Source organism: Bubalus kerabau, chromosome 20, assembly GCF_029407905.1.
Source record: "Bubalus kerabau isolate K-KA32 ecotype Philippines breed swamp buffalo chromosome 20, PCC_UOA_SB_1v2, whole genome shotgun sequence".
NCBI classification, from domain to species: Eukaryota; Metazoa; Chordata; class Mammalia; order Artiodactyla; family Bovidae; genus Bubalus; species Bubalus kerabau.
Window position 1 is genome coordinate 2,339,010 of NC_073643.1, and position 20,624 is coordinate 2,359,633.

The 20,624-nt window shown below is 43.0% G+C and overlaps 1 protein-coding gene across 1 annotated transcript in view; it reads left to right on the forward strand.

The window, feature by feature from the left end:
- The window catches only part of VOPP1 (VOPP1 WW domain binding protein), a 170,559-nt gene that overhangs the window by 113,724 nt on the left and 36,211 nt on the right, over positions 1-20,624 (forward strand). The window contains exon 3 of the mRNA XM_055557253.1: positions 16,932-17,009. Coding sequence (XP_055413228.1) covers positions 16,932-17,009 — 78 coding nt within the window. The remainder of the gene's footprint in view (positions 1-16,931; positions 17,010-20,624) is intronic.

Here is a 20,624-nt window from a genome sequence, read left to right on the forward strand (position 1 = left end):
TACTGAGATTTTAAGTGCAAAATAGTAGGGAACCCATGTGAAGGCTTCAGGAGAATCTAAAAAAGATTATTAATGGGGCCTTTTGTGATCATTTGGAGCTAATTTGGGGTTTGCCTGCTAACATCCTGTGAGGTTGGACTCATTGTTTCAGTGGAATCACGAGACTGTGATTTGACAGTCCTGAGATGCACGGAGACATGTAATAGCAGGTCTCTTATCCCAACTGATAAGATAGGGAGCTTGAGGCTGGTGCACTGGGACGACCCAGAGGGATGGAATGCGGAGGGAGGAGGGAGGAGGGTTCGGGATGGGGAACACATGTATACCTGTGGCGGATTCATTTTGATATTTGGCAAAACTAATACAATTATGTAAAGTTTAAAAATAAAATAAAATTAAAAAAAAAAAAAAAGATAGGGAGTTCTGGTCTAAATAAACAGGCCAGTTAGGTAGATTTGTGGCTGGTGTAATAGCTGAACATATAAAAGTATGATTAATAAAATACCAACATGGAAGGAAGGTCTTTAATGGAACTGATCTGTCCAAGACAGCTCATCAGAGAGCACCAGATAGTGTTTGGGTAACGTGCGTGGGTGCACATGCCCCCTCTCTTCCAGCAGGGTCCTTCCTTTCTGCCTATACTCCTGGCCCTCTCCTCTCTGACTTTCCATGAGCTAGGCCAAGACTCTTTATGTGGAGTGGCCTTCTCTCTTTCTCTTCCATTGAGTTTCTTACTCCAGGTAGCCTGTCTGGCTGTGGAAGATGTCAGGTTCTGGGCTTGTGGTTTAGGATGTGAAAGATCCCCCTGTCTGTTCAGGCCCAAGCCTCATGGTACACCTGGCCTTCCTGTGGGGCTATGCTATGGTCATTGCAGAGAAGAGGAGCAGGATATATTCTGCACTCCTGGGGCCAACAAAACTTGGTTCTTTATTTAAGTGACAGGAATCTGGGAGGAATAGTGAATACCTTGAGTGACAGAATGAGGCTCCCAAAGCTCCTGACTGGCTAGAATAATGAACCAGATTCATACGTTTAAATTTTATTATGAATAACTGTAAGATCCTATATTTAGGTCCCTGAGCCGTGTACCAGTACAGGGTGGGAAGATAGAACTTACTGACTGAGAACAGCTTGGAAGCTTAGTTGACAGAAAGTTCTTTATGACTCAGTTGTGTTATGGTTGCTAAAAATGTTAATACTGTCTGAAGCTGCAGTGGTAAGAATGAATGGGCATTTTTTCCTGATGATGGGGAGCCAATTGTATGCAAACTGGGCATGCTTTCCTGGAGGTAAGAAGACTCCAGAAACATGAGGACCCCTTCAGATGATGGAGGGTGTACTCTCACTGGAATGGCTGTGGAAGATGTGGGCAGCCAGCCTCTAGTGGGGAAGTTGAGAGGGAAGGTGAGTCAGCGATGTAGCGGGGAGAGGGGGGTGGGTTCCTCCATACACAGGAGTGGGGGCAGAGCTCTTCAGGTTCTTAGTGGGGACCTGCCAAGGGCATTGTATGCTGAGGGACCAACGACCTTGCCTCTGCCCCTAGTTTCATTTCGCCTTTGGAGTTTTCTCTCATACTGTGGGGCTGTGTTGAGTGTTTTCCAGGAGCCCAGTTTCTCACAGTTGAATTGAAAACCTCTGATAACCTTGAATGTACTTCCTGATTCTAGCTCAGGAAGTCCTTAAGCATCTCCCTTGTGTTCTGCTCTGTGGGAAAATGCAGATAATAATGGTCCTGTAAGAAGCAGGTCCAGATGTCAAGATACATACGGTATATAACTGAGGAGAACAGACCAACCGTCAAACTAAGAAACTGGAGAGGAAAAAAATGCTCTGGCTGATACATAGAAGGGAGAAAATAGCCCACTGAGATTTATCCCAGAATGTTTGGGAAGAGTTGGTCTTGTGCTTGAGATGGGATTGATGGGAATTTACTTAAAACCCTAAAATGTCCTTATTTCAACCATGCTCCTTTCTTTAGCACCAAAACAAACTAACAAAAACCATCCCCTATGAACTCCATGTCTAGTCCTCCACCTTGAAGACTCTTCTCATAGAGCCTTCAATGGCTCTGAAGTGTCTGCACTAAATGCTGGGATGATTTTCCATGAATCAATTTAGACATAAATTACCATTTTACAGCACAATAAAAAATCTCTTCACCAACAGTTGGCTTTTTTTTTTAAATAGAGTTTGTAACTTTATTAATACTGGACACTCTCTGACTTGATGTTGCTCTCTGTCTCTCTACTCTTGAGACTTACGTGACTCAAAATCCGACAATGGATGTGTCTGGTGTGCAGACCCTTCCCTTCCTGGGCAGTGCTGAGATGGCACGTGCTTACCTCTTAGGCTCCTTGAACTCCCAAAGGGCCATCCTGTTATATTTGCATTTAATCCCTGCTGTGACAAATCTCTAACTTGGGGCAGACAGTCTTGCAGGCAGAAGCATCCTCAAAACTACATCACCTTTCATTTTCCCGGGGGGAAACACCCTGATGTTACCTATGTGTTCATACCTGCTTAGAATGGACCATTCTTTTTCTGTCCTTGTAGCAACTTGTGCTGGATCCTGGGATACAGTGGAGAATACTTGGTTAACAAGAAGCAGACCCAGGGGCCCATTTCAGCTAATGTACATGGTCTTTTCACTCTTCTAAAGCAATCGTGTATTTCAGAGCCTTAGACCTATAATTCGAAATATCTGGGATCTGGGAGTAGATTTATTAATGGTACTGAAAAGCAATGTCTTCCTTTCTACTGCAAGTTTGAAGATCTGGCACACAGAGTAGGACAAGAAGGAAAACACAGTTCTGTTGTCTCCCTCCTAAGCAGCTCTGCACACAGCAGAGAGAAGGTCATGGGCTTAAGTCAGTCTTCAGTTGTCCTTTGGAACACCAATGCCATCTCAAGGCTTGTGCACTGGAAGCACAAGACCGGGTGTGTCAGATGATGACTTATTTAGTAGCTAGACTGCCTGCTAATGTTGGCCACTTTTAATTAAGCTCCGTATTACATTTAACATTATTTTTATAATTGAAATTATTTGGAATGTCAGTAGGGGTATGCTTAGGGCCCCAATTTGCCAGCATGTTCATTGGAAGAAGGGGCTTCCCTTGTGGCTCAGCTGGTAAAGAATCCACCTGCAATGCACGAGACCTGGGTTTGATCCCTGGGTTAGGAAGATCCCGTGGAGAAGGAAAAGGCTACCCACTCCAGTATTCTTCCCTGGAGAATTTCATGGACCGTGTAGTCCATGGAGTCGCCAAAAGTTGAACATGACTGAGTGACTTTCACTTTATGTCACTTCAGTGGGAGCTAGTTTGCTGCAGGAGTTCAGGTTTCAAAGCAGTAAATATTTCCTGATGAATACACCTATGAGGGGAAATGTTTTATCAAATCAGGACCCCACCCTTACAGCCTCATTTAACCGTAATTACCTTTTTAAAGGGTCCATCTTTAAATTCAGTCACACTGAGGGTAAGGACTTAAACACAGGCACTTTGGGGAGGCGCAGTTCAGTCCTAACAACGTTCCTCTGCATCATATCCCACAGCTTCTGAGTGTGGCCCACAGAATTCTACACACCAAAAAAAGGGGGGAAAAGCCTCAGTAAATTTTTATTCTTTAATTATTTTTTATTGAATGATAATTGCTTTACAGAACTTCATTGTTTACTGTCAAACCTCAACATGAATCAGCCATAGGTATACATATGTCCCCTCTCTTTTGAACCTCCCTCCCATCTCCCACCTCATCCCACCCCTCTAGGTTGACACAGAGCCCCTGTTTGAGTTTCCTGAGCCATACAGCAAATTCCTGTTGGCTATCTATTTTACATATGGTAATGTAAGCTTCCATGTTACACTTCCATACATCTCACCCTCTCCTTCCCTCTCCCCATGTCCATAAGTCTATTCTCTATGTCTATTTCTACACTGTTTCCCTGTAAATAAATTCTTCAGTTCCATTTTTTTAGATTCTGTATATGTGCATTAGAGTACAGTATTTATCTTTCTGTTTCTGACTCACTTCATTCTGTATAATAGGTTCTAGGTTCATCTACCTCATTAGAACTGACTCAAATGTGTTCCTTTTTGTGGCTGAGTAATATCCCATTGTGTTTACATACACCAACTTCTTTATCCATTCATCTGTCAGTGGACATCTAGGTTGCTTCCATGTTCTAGCTATTGTAAATAGTGCTGCAATGAAGAATGCAATACATAGTCTCTTTCGATTTTGTTTTCTTCAGGGTATATGCCTAGGAGTGGGATTGCTGGGTGATATGTGATTTATTCCTAGTTTTTTAAGGAATTGCCATATCATCTTCCATAGTGGCCAGATCAATTTACATTTCCACCAACAGTGCAAGAGCGTTCCCTTTTCTCCACACTCTCTCCAGCATTTATAGTTTGTTGACTTTTTGATGAGGACCATTCTGATGGTGTGAGGTGATATCTCATTGTAGTTTTGATTTGCATTTCTCTAATAATAAGTGATGTTGAGCATCTTTTCATGTGTTTGTTAGCCATCTGTGTATCTTCTTTGGAGAAATGTCTGTTTAGGTCTTTTTCCCACTTTTTGATTGGTTTGTTTGTTTTTCTGGTATTGAGTTGTATGAGCTGCTCGTATATTTTGGAAATTATCCTTTGTCAGTTGTTTCATTTGCTATTATTTTCTCCAATTCTGAGGGTTATCTTTTAATCTTGTTTATAGTTTCCTTTGCTTTGCAAAAGCTTTCAAGTTTAATTTGGTCCCACTTTTTTACTTTTGTTCTTACTTCCATTACTCTAGGAGGTGGGTCAAAGAGGATCTTGCTTTGAATTCTGTCATTGAGTGTTCTGCCTATATTTTCCTCAAGAATTTTATAGTTTCTGGTCTTACATTTAGCTCTTTACTCCATTTTGAGTTTATCTTTGTGTATGGTGTTAGGAAGTGTTCTAATTTCATTCTTTTACATGTAGCTGTCCAGTTGTCCGAGCACCATTTATTGAAGAGGCTGTCTTTGCCCCATGGTATATTCTTGCGTCCTTTGTCAAAAATAAGGTACCCATAGGTGCATGGGTTTACCTCTGGGCTTTCTATCCTGTTCCATTGGTCTATATTTCTGTTTTTGTGCTAGTACCATACTGTCTTGATGACTGTAGCTTTGTAGTATAATCTGAAGTCAGGGAGGTTGATTCCTCCAGCTCCATTCTTCTTTCTCAAGACTGCTTTGGCTATTTGGGGTCTTTTGTGTTTCCATATGAATTATGAAATATTTTGTTCTAGTTCTGTGGAAAATGTCATTGGTAATTTTATAGAGATTGCATTAAATCTGTAGATTGCGTTTGGTAGTATACTCATTTTCACAATATTAATTCTTCCTACCCAGAAACAGGGGATATCTCTCCATCTGTTTATACTGTCTTTGATTTCTTTCATTATTGTCTTATAATTTTCTGTGTACAATTCTTTTGTCTCCTTAGGTAAGTTTATTCCTAGATATTTAATTCTTTTTGTTGCAATGGTGAATGGGATTGATTCCTTAATTTCTCTTTCTGATTTTTCATTGTTAGTATATAGAAATGCAAGTGATTTCTGTGTATTGATTTTGTATCGTGCAACTTTGCTAAATTCACTGATTAGCTCTAGTAATTTTCTGATACTATCTTTAGGGTTTTATATGTACAGTATCATGTCATCTGCAAACAGTGAGAGCTTTACTTCTTTTCCTATCTGGATTCCTTTTATTTCTTTTTCTTCTCTGATAGCTTTAGCTAGGACTTCATGAGCTATATTGAATAATAGTGGTGAAAGTGGACACCCTTGTCTTGTTCCTGATCTTAGGGGGGAATACTTTCAGTTACTCGCCATTGAGAGTAATGTTTGCTGTAGGCTTACCAGATATGGCATTTACTATGTTGAGGTAGGTTCCTTCTATGCCCATTTATTGAAGACTTTTAATCATAAATGGGTGCTGGATTTTGTCAAAGGCTTTTTCTGCATCTATTGAGATTACTATATGGTTTTTATCTTTCGATTTGTTAATATGGTATATCACATTGATTGATTTGCATATATTGAAGAATCCTTACATTCCTGGAATAAATCCAACTTGATCATGGTGTATGAGCTTTATGATGTGTTGCTGAATTCTGTTTGCTAAAATTTTGTTGAGGATTTTTGCATCTATATTCATCAGTGATATTGGCCTGTAGTTTTCTTTTTCTGTGTTGTCTTTGTCTGGTTTTGGTATCAGGGTGATGCCACATGGTCTCATAGAACGAATTTGGAAGTGCTCCTTCCTCTGCAATTTTTGAAAGAGTTTTAGAAGGATAGCATTAGCTCTTCTCTAAATGTGTGATAGAATTCTCCTGTGAAGCCATCTGGTCCTAGGCTTTTGTTTCTTGGAAGATTTTAGATCACAGTTTCAATTTCAATGCTTGTAATTGGTTTGTTCATAATTTCTATTTCTTCCTGGTTCAGTCTTGGAAGATTGAACTTTTCTAAGAATCTGTCCATTTCTTCTAGGTTATCTATTTTATTGCCATATAGTTGTTCATAATAGTCTATAATAATTGTTTGTATTTCTGCACTGTCTGTTGTAACCTTTCCTTTTTCATTTCTAATTTTGTTGATTTGATTCTTTCTCTTCTTTTGATGAGTCTCACTAAAGGTTTGTCAATTTTGTTAATCTTCTCAAAGAAACAGCTTTTAGTTTTATTAATCTTTACTATTGTTTCTTTCATTTCTTTTTCATTTATTTCTACTCGGATCTTTATGATTTCTATTCTACTACTAATTTTGGGGTTTTGTTGTTCTTCTTTTTCCAGTTGTTTTAGGTGTAAAGTTAGGTTGTCTATTTGATGTTTTTCTTGTTTCTTGAAGTAGGATTGTACTGCTATAAACTTCCCTCTTAGAACTTTTGCTGCATCCCATAGCTGTTGAGTTGTCGTGTTTTCATTGTCAATTGTTTCTAGAAATTTTTTGATTTCCCGTTTGATTTCTTCAGTAACCTTTTGGTTATTTAGAAACATGTTGTTTAGTCTCCATGTGTTTGTGTTTCTTACATTTTTTTCCCTTGTAATTGATATCTAGTCTCATAGCATTGTGGTCAGAGAAGATGCTTGATTGTGTTTTTAATTTTCTTAAATTTACTGAGATTTGACTTGTGACCCAAGATGTGGTCTATCCTGGAGAATGTTCCATGTGTGCTTGAGAAGAAGGTGTATTCTTCCTCATTTGGATAGAATGTCCTGAAGATATCAAGGAGATCCAACTCATCATTTAAGACTTGTGTTTCCTTATTAATTTTCTATTTTGACGATCTGTCCATTGGTGTGAGTGAGGTTGTTAAAGTCTCCTACTATTATTGTGTTACTGTCAATTTCTCCTTTTATGCCTTTTAGTGTTTGTCTTTGGTATTGAGGTGCTCCTATGTTGGGTGCATAGATATTTACAATTGTTATGTCTTCCTAATGAATTGATCCCTTGATCATTATGTAGAGTCCTTCCTTATCTCTTGTAATCTTCTTTATATTAAGGCCTATTTTGGCTGATATGAGGAGTTCTACTCCAGCTTTCTTTTGCTTCCCATTTGCATGGAATTTTTCCATCTTCTCACTTTCAGTCTGTATGTGTCTTGAGGTCTGATGTGGGTTTCTTGTAGACAACATATATAGGGGCCTTGTTTTTGTATCCATTCAGCCAGTCTGTGTCTTTTGGTTGGGGCATTTAATCCATTTACATTTAAAGTAATTATTGATATATATGTTCCTATTGCCATTTTCTTAATTGTTTGGGGTTGATTTTGTAGATATTTTTTCTTCTCTTGTATTTCTTGACTCTATAGGTCCCGTTAAACATTTGTTGTAAAGCTGATTTGGTGGTACTGAATTCTCTTTAAGTTTTGCTTGTCTGAAAAGCTTTTTTATTTCTCCATCAGTTCTGAATGAGATCCTTGCTGGGTACAGAATCTTGGTTGTAGATTTTTCCCTTTTGGTACTTTAAATATATCCTGCCATTCCCTTCTGGCCTGCAGAGCTTCTGCTGAAAGATCAGCTATTAAGCATATGGGATTTCCCTTCTATGTTACTTGTTGCTTCTCCCTTGTTGCTTTTAATATTCTTTCTTTGTGTTTAATCTTTGTTAGTTTGATTAGTATGTGTCTTGGCATGTTTCTCCTTGAGTTTATCCTTTATGGGACTCTTTGTGCCTCCTGGACTTGATATTTCCTTTTCCATCTGGGGAAAATTTCAACTATAATCTCTTCAAAAATTTTCCCATATCCTTTCTTTTTCTTTTCTTCATCTGGGACCCCTATAATTCGAATGTTGGTGTGTTTGATATGGTCCCAGAGGTCTCTGAGACTGTCCTCAGCTCCTTTCCTTCTTTTTACTTTATTCTGCTCTTCAGAATTTATTTCCACCATTTTATCTTCCAGCTCACTGATTCATTCTTCTGCTTCAGATATTCTGCTATTGACTCTTCTAGAGTATTTTTAATGTAAGTAATTGTGTTGTTTGTCTCTGTGTGTTTATTCTTTAATTCTTCTAGGTCTTTGTTAATTGATTGCTGCATTTTCTTCATTTTGTTTTCAAGATTTTCAATCATTTTTACTATCATTATTCTGAATTCTTTTTCAGGTAGTTTGCCTATTTCCCCTTCATTTATTTGGACTTCTGTGTTTCTAGTTTGTTCCTTCATTTGTTCAGTATTTCTCTGGCTTTTCATCATTATTATTATTTTTAAGTTATTGTGTTTGAGGTCTCCTTTTCCCAGGCTTCAAAGAAAGTTGAATTATTTCCTTGAAGAAGGTTGAATTACTTCTTCCTTTTGGTTTCTACCCTCCTAAGGTTGGTCCAGTGGTTTGTGTGAGCTTTGTGTAGGGTGAAATTTGTGCTGAGTTTTTGTTTGTTTATTTTTCCTCTTATGGGCAAGATTGAATGAGGTGGTAATCATGTCTGCTGATGATTGGGTTTGTGTTTTTGTTTTGTTTGTTATTTAGGTGAGGCATCCTGCATAGGATGCTACTTGTGGTTGGGTGATGCCAGGTCTTGTATTCAAGTGGTTTCGTTTGTGTGAGTTCTCACTATTTGATCCTCCCTAGGGTTAGTTCTCTGGTAGTCTAGGGTCTTGGAGTCAGTGCTCCCAGTCCAAAGGCTCAGGGCTTGATCTCTGGTCAGGAACAAAGATTCCACAAGTGGTTTGTTATGGCATTAAGTGAGGTTAAAACAAATATCCAAAAGTGAGAAACTAAAGATGAACCCCAGACAAACAGCAGTTACAAAATCAGGTAAATAATAATTAAAACAATGGAATATACTTATATACATATACACCCATGAGCAGTGAAAACAGTCCAACAAAAATAAAGTACAGTAGATTGACCTGGCAAACAAAGGAAATGAAAAATTATGTTGAACAGTTAAGAACAAAACTAACTTAAGCACAAACTGGAAAACAAAACTAAAGCAAGGTGCCAAGTGGGGAATAAAGCAATGAAAACAAAACTAAGAAATATGTTGAGAGGAAAGAAGACAAAGAAAGGAAAGAAAGAATAGATATGAAAAGTTAAATAGAGGTAGATGAAGAAGATTTATATACATTAAAGATTAACTGAAATGGGAAAAGAGCAATAGGAAAGGCAGACAAAAGAATAAATGTAGAAAAATACAATAGGTTTTAAAAAATTAAAATTCTAAGAAAGAGAAAAGAAAAAAAAAAAGAAGAATAAAAAAGGAAAACTCCACAGAACTGCAAAAACCCAACGTAGAGGCAGAGGTTTATAACAACATTAGCAAATGTGACTGAATATACACATATGCATATACACCCATAAGCAAAATCAAAACAGTCCAACAAAAATAAAGTACAATAGATTGACCCGGTGAACAAAGGAAACCAAAAATGATACCTACCAGAACAAAACTAATTAAAGCACAAACTGGAATAGAAAACTAAAGCAAGGTGCCAATTGGGGAATAAAGCAATGAAAATAAAACTAGCAAATATATTGACAGGAAAGCAGAGAAAGTAAAGAAAGAATAGATATGCAGAGTTAAATACAGGTAGATAAAGAAGATTTATGTATGTTAAAGATTAACTGCAATGAGAAAAGAACAGTAGGAAAAGCAAACAAAGGAATAAATGTGGAAAAATAATAATAGGTTTAAAAAATTAAAATTAAAAAAAGAGAAAAGAAAAAAAAAAAAGAGGAAAACTCCACAGTTGGGCAAAAGCCCAACTAGGAGGCAGAGGTTTATGACAACAATAAAAAATGTAGCTGAGGGGGAAAAAAACTCAAAAGCTTAGTTGGATGTCTTAGTGCCAATAAAATCGACAACTACAACAGAGGAGGAAAAAGGGGGAAAAAATCCAACAGAATCTACAGAACAAGTCAAAAAAAAAAAGCGTAATAAATGTTCTTCTTGGGTCACTGCTGTCAGAGTCCTTTCCCTCGCTGGGAGTCACAGTCCCCCTCACCTCCCTAGGATGCCCTCCAACACTGCTGATCTCTGGACCTGCTGTGGGGGCAGCTCAGATTCTAATCTGGTCCTACTCCTGTGTGTTCTTGCATTCAGTGTCCACAGCTATCAGAGCTAGAGCATTTTCTTTTGTGGGAGCTCTCAGTGGCCTTTTATATATTCCATTAGACACAGTCTGCTTAGTTGATCATGTGGATTTAATCTGCAGCTTGTACAGCTAGTGGGAAGGTTTTGGGTCTTCTTCCTTAGCCACAGTACCCCTGGGTTTCAATTGTGGTTTTATTTCCACCTCTACCTGTGGGTCGTCCACTGGGGTTCAGCTCCTAAGGCTGCCCTGGAGGATTTGGGTCTGCAGGGATTCTGGCAGCACCAGGTACTCAGGGGAGCTGGCGGCTAGGGCAGCAGGAAATATAGTGCTCTAGAAGAGTATGGCAACCAGTATTGGCCAATACGCTCCAGTATTCTTGCCTGGAGAACTCCCTATCTGACAGAGAAGCCTGGCAGGCTACAGTCTACAGGGTCACGAAGAGTCGGACACAACCGAAGCAACCCTGTGTGCATAGACATAAGAATTTTTTTTTGCCTGGGCAGCTCTGCCCCAGTTAGTTGAGCCTGAAGGTGGAGCAGCTGCTTGGCCTGCGGGGACCCTGACAGCACCAAGTGTGCAGGGACACAGACTGCCTCTACCGCAGGAGTTATGGCCCTATCAGAGTCTTTTTTTGAGCCTCTTGTAGCTGGCGATCAGAAGGCCTCTTTGGCCAGTCTTTCTCCATAGCTCTGCCCATTCAGGCACTTAGAAGGCTCCCTTGCCTGGAGTCCTTGTCTGTTGTTTGGGTGTGTCAGGCACTTAAAGGGGCACCCTGAGTGGGGTCCTACTCTGGAGTTCAGGGCATCAGTCACTGAAAGAAGCACCCTGGCTGGCATCCTACTCTGTGGTTCAGTGCATCAGGCGTTTGATGGGCCAGCCTCTCTATTGTTCAGCTGCTGATGCTGGCGTGTGGGAAGAGAGAGACTATGATGTGACTCAGCAGTATTGTCTTGCTTCCATGGCTGCCTGCCTTTCTTCCTCCATCATTTCCTGCCACAGTCTCCTCCCTAACATCCGCTCGATCCATCTGTCTGCAGTCAACAACAGCCCTCGCCCTGGGATTGCTCCACATTCCCTAAACTCCAGCTCCCAGCCTCTGTGCTTTCCAGGAGACCAGCATTCCTGTCTGGGGTATGTATGGCTGCAGCAAGGACTGTCTGATTCTCATTCCATTTAGGCTGATGCAGATCAGCTGTTTCACCCTCAACCTTAAATATTTCTCCTCTGATTCAGACAAATCCCCCGCTGTGGGGATTGGACCCCTGCTTCAGTTCCCCTACCTGCTGTGGGCAGATCCAGTCCTACTAACACTCCACTCTTTCCCCCTAGTTCCTTCATCCTACCGAGTTTTGCGTGGTTCTATATATTCTTTTCCACCGGCCAGGTTCTCCTGTCCACTCTCAGCTGGTGTTCTGCATGCACGTCTGTGTCTGAAGGTGTATTCCTAATGTATCTGTGGAGAGAGATGTACTCCATGTCCACCTACTCCTCCGCCATCTTTTTCCCTCCTAAATTTTTATTCTTATATCTGCTTTCCACCTTTGTACCAAGTTCATGATCACTGGACAGGTTACGCTTCAGCCCTCACTGTGCCCAGAGCTGGGCAGCTCTAGTTATAGTCAGGAGTCAAGCTAATTCTGCAGGAAACATCTTGATGGTGAAGGTGATAGAACAGCAAGAAAGAAACTGTTCCAAGCTTGGAAGATCGAAGTCTCACTGCTCCTAAGCTGCAGGTGTCTGCCGTCTGTGTTCTCCATCCTGGGCAGCCACCTCCCACCCGCATTCAGAGGTCCATAAGAAGCAGATGAGCAGGGATATCTCTAACTGACAGAACTCTCCACGAATGTGATCATTGCAGGACATCAAGTAGAATTAGGAGCAGCATCAGTGTTACCCAGACAGAAGTCACAGGGGACCAGACTTAGCCCAGCATCATTAACAGCAGGAAGTAAGTACCCTTAGCCAAGCACCATTAATAGCAGGAAGTGATCTGCTAGTCAGGAGACTTGGGCCTGCAGCTGCCCAGCACCTACCAGGAGGATGAAAGAATCCCTTCTAGACACAACAGAAACTTGAGCCTGTTCACTTTTGACCTGGGGCCTACAACAGTAGGTTTGTGTATATCTGTGTGGCTGTATGTGACCAAAACCTAAGTTTCACAAAACATTCCTTTTGTGGGATACCCTCTGATTTTTAAAAAATTGATCTTTACCTTTGTAAAATACATGATGTTACAACCCAATAACTTGATTTCATAATCCACTAGTGGGTCACAATATCTGAAAACACTGTTCTGTTATATAATATTGTGGGAACTTTGGTAGTTCTTTCCAAATCGTCACCTTACTTTTACCCAGTGTCTCATCTTCCTATGTTAGTTCTGTCTTTATGATTACATTATCTGCTAATTGTAGAGAGTTCTTGGCATGGAATGGTACAGGCAGTCTGGTCAATATGCAGTTCCATGTTAAAGCAAGAACCCCTCAGGTTCCTGAATTTCTGTTGGTAACTCCATCACAGGGATCTCCCACCATTTGCCCAAGAAGTCTATGCTTCCTTCACCTTGTCTGTTACCATCTGCTGAATTTTCACCTTTACCTCCTGTTTCATCTGGGCTTGGTTTGCTCTTTGGGAAACTTTAAGCTTTAAACTGTGCCACATTAAACTTCGCCTTCCCCTCTATACCATCTCAACCCCTTCACTTTCTTAGGCATCCTGCCACTGCCCTGATTCTCAGTCCTTTCCAGTTGGTTTATTTGCATGAGTAAACGGTTGTTGAGTCTTACACAGTCACTGTTCATGAGCATGATCACGACACACCATCATGGTGATGACTTGGTCCAAGCAGAAGAATAGGAAAATCAAGTGGGATCCAAGAAGGTAGCCCTTTGGTGACAAAAGACTCAATGTCACTGCAGAAGCAGTGTCTGTGTAAAACACCTTCCTGAAATATTTGCCAAATCCTTTCTTGGCTTCAGCAGACAGTGGCCTGGGCTAAGAGGAGGTGTGACATCCCCAGTGCCTTGTTACCTGAGCTTATTTCAAACATGGAGTTGATAATATTTTACTTGCATGTTAAATAAGACAGTTGTGAAGCACTGACCTGGCATCTCAAATGTAAGATGTGACCAAAGCATATAACCTTTGTTCTCATTTGTGTAAGTTCTCTATTGTTTAGTCCTTAGTCACTGCCAAGTGAGCAGATTGAAACCATTTGTGTTTATTTTCTTATAGTTCCTATAGATCACAAGTCTGGACACAGCATTGAGGGGTCCTTTGCTCCTGGATATCACAAAGCTGAAACCAAGGGGTGGCTGGGTTGTGCTCTCTTTTGGAGCTTGGGTCCTCTTGTAAATTCATTCAGTTGTTGACAGCATTCATGTTGTAGGACTGAAGTCCCAGTTTCCTTGTTGGTTGGCTGGGGGTCACATTCAGCTCTTGGAGACCACCCTTAGTCCCAGCTCTCTTCTTCAAAGCCACAGAGGGCCCCCTGGTCTGCTACAGCTGTCTTATATAACATACTACCCTATGTAATGTTTCATAATCATGGGAGTGACCATCCCATCATAGTCACAGGACCTGCCACACTCAAGGGGAGGAAGTCATGCAGTCCGTGCATTCTAGAGGGGTGGGCATCTTGGGGCTGTCTTTGAATTCTGTCTATCACGTCATCACATTTATCTTCGGATCTAACTTAGTTGTTAAGGACTCTTGTCTTTGCAAATTCATGGTCAGAAACGGTCCTATCTCTTTGTGTTTACAATTAATTGTCTGAACTCCACATACTCTGGAAGGCAGAAGCCCTTTATCTCCCTTGAGTGTCGCCCCTCCCTACACACACACACACACACACACACACACCCCAAGGAGTCACTGTGGATGGTGCTCTGTGTAGTATCAGCAGATGATACTGTTCGTGCAGTGCCCGTCCAACCCCGGCCTAGTCCCTGGCTGGCCTGCCCCCAGCATTTACTTTTGTCTTCCACGCTGTGCTTAGCCTCCTCTCCGCACTGCAGCTGGAGGGCTTGCAGCCCTGGGGCCAGCGATCCTCTCCTAGCACTGAGGCCCTCGTGCAGTTCACGTCACAGCCAGGCGGGATGTCTGCGTGGTCTGTGTTCAGATGTCACCCTGTCAGTGAGTCATCCTTGAATGCCTGGTTTTACATTGTATCATCCACCGCTCCTTCCCCACTGCTTTCAACTTGCCAGCTTCTACTTTAGTTTTCACCGTGTGGAACTTACTGCCATCTAACCCCATTCATGTTTTTCTTGCTTGTTGTTTGTCCCCTTCTTCTAGAAAGAAAGCTCCTGCATGTCCTTCTGTTAGGGTTTTTATGGCTCCCCTCCCAGACCCAGCACAGGCTGAGTTCAGAGTGGCAGCTTGATGACTCTGTATTAGATGCCTGTGTTATGAGAACCAGTAGTGTTTTTAAGCACACATTTTGGTGCTTTTCTAGCTGTTGGTTGGATAAAAGAAGCTAAACAGATTTTAGCTTATGCTCCAGCATGTAGGAGCATCCCATCAAAATCAAGAATTTCTACCTAATAGACAGAAGTTCATGTTTGTGGACTATAGGAGGAATGGGCGCGTGTGTGTGTGTGTGTGTAATGACAGTGGTTTGGTGGAGGTCTCTCTGCTCAGTTTATCCTTGAAATGATAGAGGATATAGCAGTGATTGGGTGCTGAGTGTTTAAAGAGCTCGAAGCCCCAGGAGCCAAGCAGGGAGAAACAGCACTACAGTTCAGATGTGTGGAGTTCCATTATAACTCATAATATTCCATCTTAGCTAATATTTTATAGGGAGCTATTTTCTACATGGTTTCTACATAAAACAAGTCAATGTGTACTGGAATTACCTAAAAATTCAGTGTCCAAAGTCTTGGATTAAATTGTGTATTTCTCCCAACTACTTTTTTTTAAGAAGAAAATTGGCAGGAACTTGATAGATCATAATTCTGTGCTCATTTAATATTATTGAGAAATAGCCTTACCCCTCAACGCACACCTAACTCACTGCCACTTGGACTGAAACTGCTGTAGTGAAAGTGTGTCTATAGAAGCCAAAGTGCAAAAGCTTTCATAGCTTCTCTCTTTTCTTAAAGAAAGCGGGGCTGGGGAAGAGTGGGGATATTGGAGGAGTCCGAGCTGACCCCTGGGAACCTTGGCCCTGCGCTGGGCCTGTCCTTGGAGTGTGAGGGCCTTTCTCAGGGCTCTGCTCAGGGAGGAAGGGCGCTGAGCACCAAGAGTGCAGCCTCAAGGGGGCAGGACAGGTGTGAGCAGCCGTGGCCCTTGTCAGCACTTTAGGTAAGGGTGAGGCCTTCAGACTTAAAGCAGTTGAAAGGTTGTTGTTGAATCACACAAAGACACCGGGATTCTTGGGCCCCGGAGGAGAAGAATTCAATCCAGGGCCAGAGACGAGACTTGATCGCTCAGAGCTTTTGTGTAATAAAGTTTTATTAAAGTATAAAGGAGATAGAGAAAGCTTCTGACATAGGCATCAGAAGGGGGCAGAAAGAGTACCCGCTTGCTAATGTTAAGAATGAAGTTATATAATCCAAAGAATGTCTGGAGGTTGTAAAGACCTCATCAGACCTACTCCCATAATTTACATTTTAAGATAACACTGTCCTCAGGCAGGATACATCCTTGTAAAGACCAGGTCTACTCCCATAATTTACATTTTAAGATAACAGAAGGTTTAATCCAGAGACTGTCCTTAGGCAGGATACATTATTGTTATATAATCCCAAGGAATGTGGAGAAAGAAAAAAAGTTTGTCCTTTCTTCCTCCTTGAGAATTCCAGACCCCTCTCTCCGTGGGGACCCCTAGACTCCTTATCAACCTGCCTAGGAAATGACTCTCTCACAGTGCTATAAGGAGGCCCTGCCCTCCCATGCCTTTTGCTTATGGGGAAACAGGCTCATAGGTGTTGAGTAACTTGCTAGCAGTCTTGCAGCCAGTAAGTGGTAAGACCAGGACTAAAGCACAGAACTTGTCCAGCTTCATGACCTCTGCCCTTCAGCTCTCTGGCCTCGTTGATGCAGGTGCCCGTCTTCTGACATGGTCAGCACTGCCCAGCATCTGCAGCGCGCTGATGTTCCCCTCTGGTTTCATGCAGGTCTTTGCTCATCCAGTTATAGGGCCTCCCCAGAAGGAAACCACTGTGATTCTGCCCACGGGGATGTGTAGCAAACAGATGCTTTGAATGACGCTGTCCCTCTCAGCGCCTTCTGCTTGGGCCACCACCGCTCTGCTAGTTTCGTAAAATGCAGTGGTGGCAGTTCTGTCCTCACGCTGAAATCTGCCTGGACCTCCCCACTGGTCCGGCCCCTCTTGTGCAGGAAGCTGACAGCCTGTGCCCTCTCTCCCACAGATGCCGCCCTTACGAGGACTGCTGTGGCTCCAGGTGCTGTGTGCGGGCCCTCTCCATACAGAGGCTGTGGTACTTTTGGTAGGTCTTGACTCTTCCAGGTCTCAGATGCTCCCCCTTCCCCAGGGCTCTGCCCAGTCAGTCTCAGCCAAGGTGACATCACCTCCACCTGAGGTCATGGTCTCCGGGTGGCCTATCAAGAAAGCAGATATGTTTGGGCTGGCTTTGTGTCACGTGCTTCTGCTCCCAGAGTTTGCAGAAAGCTCATCCCTGTTTCCTCAGGCTTGTGGCTGGGAAAGAAGAGTTATTCTTTGGGAAGCTGGACTGTACAGCAGCTTCAGCCTTCAGCAGCTCCTCCACCAATGTCTGAAATGGATTGAGGCTGCCTGTCTTAAATCGGAGAATCAGCAGATCTTGCTATAAGGTTTTTGCTGCCTGGAAATCTTCCATATTCACATTGTGTCAACTGAGTCCTAACTTTCAAGAGAGCCTACGTCCTTGTCCATCTTCCAGCTCTACTGGAGGAACTTGAAAGAGCCATCCAGCATCTGTAAGATTGTAGCTCGGGAGAGAATGAGGGAGTAAAGCTGACAGAGTCCTTGAAGGATGGGTGCAGAGTTTCCAGTAAGGAGAGGAACCTCCTGTGAGTTGCTGTCCTCAGAGGATGCCTGTAAGGAATGCCTTTAGACATAGGAATGTCTGAAGCAGGCCTTTCCTGACCCCGTGGCAGGAGCCACTTGGCTTTTTTGTGAGATTTTGCTATTGGCCTCCTGACAACTGTTCCTAATATTTGATTAAGGAAACCAGCACCATCGGGAACTCCACATGCCGCTTTCTATAACGGGAGAGCCTCTTCATTTCACCATCACCGACTCGTGGCCGGGCCTTGGCCATTTGGGGGCTGGACTCACCTGTCACGTGGGGCCCTGAATGATGCCAGGCTGTCACTGGCCTCTCCCCACCTTCTGGCTGCTAGCACCTCAAACTATAGTAGAAGGAGAAATCTTTTAGCCTGAGGCTTTTGGAATGTAAACAGCTCTGGCATTTCAGAGCTTTGCCTGGTGTCACCCACGTGTTCCCTCAGAACTTGTGGCTAAGGGTCCCATAAGGGATCAGCAGTGCTTCACATTGGCCTGAAGCACCAGAGAACGATGATGAAGCTGTGGAAATGCTGCCAAGAGGAGAAAACTTGTCAAAGTCTAGGTCTTATGTGATTAGAAAGAAGGAAAAGTTGAGAGTCCAGGAGAACTCTGCGGGCCTGGCTGCCAGAGCAGCTTCTGTTGACCTTTGCTGGAAGCGTCCTCTGAACTGGCAGCTGGTGCTTCTGAGCTGTTTGCCGGTGTCCCTTGTCAGGGTCAGGGCACCTCAGCAAGCCAGTGGGCCCCTATACAGAGGCATCTCATGAGCACCGTGGAAGGAGGGCAGGTCTCCACGCTCGGGATGCCAGATACCAGAAGGTTTGGTCTAGCTCTTTGGGTTGAGATTCTGATACCAGCTTCTAAACCAGGGGAAATGCTGGCTTGAAACTCAGCATTCAAAAAACAAAGGCATCTGGCATCTGGTCCTATCACTTCGTGGCAAATAGATGGGGAAACAATGGAAACAGTGACACACTTTATTTTCTTGGGCTCCAAAATCACTGCAGATGGTGACTGCAGCTATCAAATTAAAAGATGCTTGCTCCTTGGAAGAGAAGCTATGGCAAACCTAGACAGTGTATTAAAGAGCAGAGACATCACTTCACCAACAAAGGTCCATATAATAAAAGCTACGGTCTTTCCAGTAGTCATGTACAGATGTGAGAATTGAACCATAAAGAAGGCTGAGTGCTGAAGAACTGATGCTTTCGAACAGTGGTGCTGGAGAAGACTCTTGAGAGTCCCTTGGACTGCAAGGAGATCAAAACAGTCAATCATAAAGGAAATCAACCCTGAACATTCATTGGAAGGACTGATGCTGAGGCTGAAACTCCAACTCGCTGGAAAAGACCCTAATGCTGGGAAGGATTGAGGGCAGGAGGAGAAGGGGATGACAAGGGATGAGATGGATGGATGGCATCACCGATTCAATGGACATGAGTTTGAGCAAAGTCTGGGAGGTAGTTCACTATTTCCTTCAGGACAGGGAGGCCTGTCGTGCTGCAGTCTATAGGGACATGATGGAGCGAATGAACAACAACAAAACCAGGGATACAGCCAGAGAACACCTTGAGATGCAAGTCCCAGCTGAAGTTTGAGGGCACTTTGTTTTCGCTCTATGCGTTCCTTCTCTCAGTAATGTGTCTGTTATGTACCAGGGTCCTGTGGAGAGGTCCTATGGCAGCTGGGCTCCTAGAACAGATGTCTAAACACATGGAGAATTTTAAGCCAGTGTTCTGGAAACAAAGCATGCAACTTCTGATGACAGAAAAGTTGGGGAAAGCTCATGGCTTCTGTCTGGGTCTCAGAGAAGAGGGCCCTCCTGGCAAAGGGACCTGCACATTTCAGGGCCAGGGCCCTAAGAATGGACCTGGTGAGAGAGGGATGATGGGGAGCTGGTGTTGGGGGCAGAGGTAGGAGGTTGGGAGGAGGGAGCTGGGCATGGAGCGAATGGAGGGCTGTTCTCCAACCTGGCTCCCCTTGACTTTGGAGGATTTGGGGTTCCTTAGCATAGCACAGAGGTTTTGGCAGAGATTGCTTTTGGAAGTCAGCTCTAATATCTTAAGTAATCCTTACCTAGGGTAGTCTAATGTAGGCCCCAGGATTTGGAAAGGTGTAGAGTTGAAAAGCACGCTGCGACACAGTGCAGTCTGGCAGGTAAGTGCTGCCTGCTGTGGGGCTCCTGCAGAGTTGGGGGATGCGGGCCCAGGAAGGCTCTGCTGCTGCCTGAGACCTGAAAACCGCTGGGGAGGAAGGCAGAAAGAGACTAAAAAACAAATTGAAGAAGCCAGATTACTTTTAATGATAAAAAGACACAAACTTCCTCTCTCTTAATCCCAGGAATGCTCCCCATACCTGCTCAGAATGAAATAGAACTTTGAGAATTGCTTTTCTTACCTTGACCCCCCTTTCCTCTTTGTTACCAGAAACTCATTCCCCTGCCCCTCTCTTCTCAGACTGCTGTTTCAATAAGAACAAGTGTGATGATGACTGCCCCAGGAGCCAGGAGTGGGCCTCCTACCACGTGACTGTGCTCTTACTTGCTTGCACCTACTTGCTCTCCAGCAGTCCACACTGTGAGGTGCATATCACTTATATTTGTCCAGAAAAACGTGTATTCCATTTGAATTGAACCAGGGTCTCCTGCGTTGCAGGCAGATTCTTTACGAACTAAGCCATCGGGGAAGCCCATTGCATTTGACAGATAAGCCAAAACTATTATTTTGGGTTATCTCATGGAAGCGATCAAGATCTCTCATGGCTTCTGCATGTCCAACACAGGGAGCCTGGACCTTTGGGAATGAGCAGGGGTGTAAAACCTCATGCACAGTCACCTCCGTGTGCCTTGCATTTCTGCTCAGATATTTACAGTTGGACCCAGTGTTGAATGCAAGACTATCGTGGAGTCCAGACGAAGTTGTCCATCTTAGATTCCAGCTTCCAACTTGGGAGTGGGGGCTTTGTTTTGCACTATTTGGATTTTTCCTGCTCCCCAGGACTGCACCCCTCTAACCCCTTCCCCATCTGCAGCTCATAGCTGTCTTCCTCAGGCCTCTCG